The sequence below is a fragment of the Penaeus chinensis genome, chromosome 13, assembly GCF_019202785.1.
Source record: "Penaeus chinensis breed Huanghai No. 1 chromosome 13, ASM1920278v2, whole genome shotgun sequence".
Lineage (NCBI taxonomy): Eukaryota > Metazoa > Arthropoda > Malacostraca > Decapoda > Penaeidae > Penaeus > Penaeus chinensis.
This window is the reverse complement of record NC_061831.1, coordinates 26,969,644-26,971,680: the sequence shown is the minus strand read 5'-3', so window position 1 is coordinate 26,971,680 and position 2,037 is coordinate 26,969,644. Positions and strand designations below refer to the sequence as shown.

Below are 2,037 nucleotides of genomic sequence, written 5' to 3'. Positions count from 1 at the left end.
CTTTTCGTCCAAAGATGTTCTGAACCTGTGACCTTGAGATTAATGGTTTCATTTATGTAAATGCTAGGCTACCTTTTCTTTACTTGTCTCTGCCTCAGACAGGATGCAAGAGGTATGTAGTTGCATTGCAATGGCCATAATTTCTCTTCTACTGACTCACATTCCTTCCAGCCAAAGGAATAGAAACGAAGGATTAGGACATTAGCTTCCCTCAGTGGAAACTACAAACAAGAATGAGGATTCGCTTGTAAGAAACCCCCGTTCAGTCCCTCCACCTATTTACTTGTCATGCAGAAAGAACGTCGGAACCCCTGCTTGGTTTACTTCTTTCATACTCTCTGTGACCTTCTCGACGACTTTCTCAAAAGAAGAAATAGAAGAAAAATAGAGTAAAGGGAGTGCGATATAAATGGCTCATAGAACTTTTGTAAGTGGGCGGAGAGGTCCTTAGAATTCCTTTGTGCGCATGTGAAATAAAGAGGGGGTGAAACCAAGGCTTTAAATGTAATGGACTGCTTTGGAGAACGTCTACTTCTAATGGAATGAACAGTGGTGGTTGTGCTAGAAATAGGCCTTCTGAGGGTGAAAAATGTTCAAAGGAATGAAAAATATCATCGAAAGCCATAATTCAAATATTTCAAGGAAAAAAAAAAGTAATTCTGTCTGCATATAAAATAATTACAAATAGGGTTAAACTATAAATATTTCTGTCACTAAACAGGCAGTAATCGATGCCTCCTGCAAAGTTACGTAATGAAACAAGTTCATAAAATTCAGAGGAGAGGAGCTTTTACTCAAAGGGAGTTTGGCCATATGGCATTTTAAGGATACGAGTCCTGGAGCCAGAATCAAAGAAAAAACTCTACATTTTTCTACATTTCCTTCCTTCATTTACCTGTGGATGCTATTGTTTTCATCTGCGTATCTTTATTCACGGTACACAAAAAAGGTAGATGTATCTTGCATTTCATATTTTGTTCAAAGTTCAAAGAAAATATTTCAAATTTTGAGAGTAAGTATGCGGAAAAAAATGTCAGTTGATGTGTATAAGATGATAATGATGCATGCAAGAGAGGGCGGTGATAATGAGCACGAGACAGGTGCATGCGAAGGTGAAAGGTAACTGTGACCCATTCAGGCGGCAGATAAAGGTAAAGGTGCGCTTGGCCTTTGTCTTTCGTTCGATTTTTGCAAATTCTACATTTGCTTCATTGTCCAGCAATTCGCCATGAATGTTGTTGTTTTTTTCTGTTTGAACTCGAGAGAGTGTTACTCCCTCCCCCTCCCCTCCCCCAGCCCCGACACTCACCTGACGAGCTCGCTCTCCCTCTCCTCCTCGATCTTGTGTCTGTGCATGACACTCTCGATGATTCGCCGCTCGTCCTCCGTCAGGTGCGAGAGGTCGGGCATGATGTCAGCCCCCCCGTCAGCCGCCATGATGGAGGCTGGTCTAGTGGTGCCGTGGTAGTGTGGGGGAGCGGGTGGGGCGGCGGGGGGCATCCATACCCAGCCTGGGCTCGCCCACAACTTCAGATGAGTATCGTGCTTACTGGGCTTGTGGGCGCGCGCTCACGTGCACCAGCACCAGCAGGAATATCAGCAGTAACGGAGTGTGAGGAAGAGCAGCAGTGGCAGGGCAGGGTCGCCGGCACGGGGGCAGCAGGGGGGCAGTGCCTACCTGCCTCCAGCGGGCTGGTGGCGCCCCGCGAGGCCCGCCGCTGGCCCGCTGCCCGCCAGCACCACCACCTGGGCACACCCCATGCCGCGCCCCCGCCTCACCCGCCCAACACCGCTGCCCGGGGACGCCCACTCCACTCAACACCACCACCACACGGGGACGCCCACTTCTCTTACCACCACCACCACAAGGGGACGCCCACTTCCCTCACCACCTACACCGCCCACTAAACTCAACACCGACACCACACGCGGCCGTCCACTTCTCTCACCACCGATACCACACCATCAACACCACCAACGTAAGGCCTGCAGCTGTGTATTGGTATGACTGGCCTGGCAGGCACCACACACAGACAC

General features: G+C 48.9%; 1 protein-coding gene across 1 annotated transcript in view; it reads right to left on the bottom strand.

The window, feature by feature from the left end:
• LOC125031644 overlaps positions 1–1,575 on the bottom strand; it is a 177,312-nt gene extending 175,737 nt beyond the window's left edge. The window contains exon 1 of the mRNA XM_047622526.1: positions 1,310–1,575. Within this exon, the coding sequence (XP_047478482.1) occupies positions 1,310–1,500 (191 nt within the window). The 5' untranslated portion in view covers positions 1,501–1,575. The remainder of the gene's footprint in view (positions 1–1,309) is intronic.
• Between the last annotated feature and the right edge of the window lie 462 nt (positions 1,576–2,037).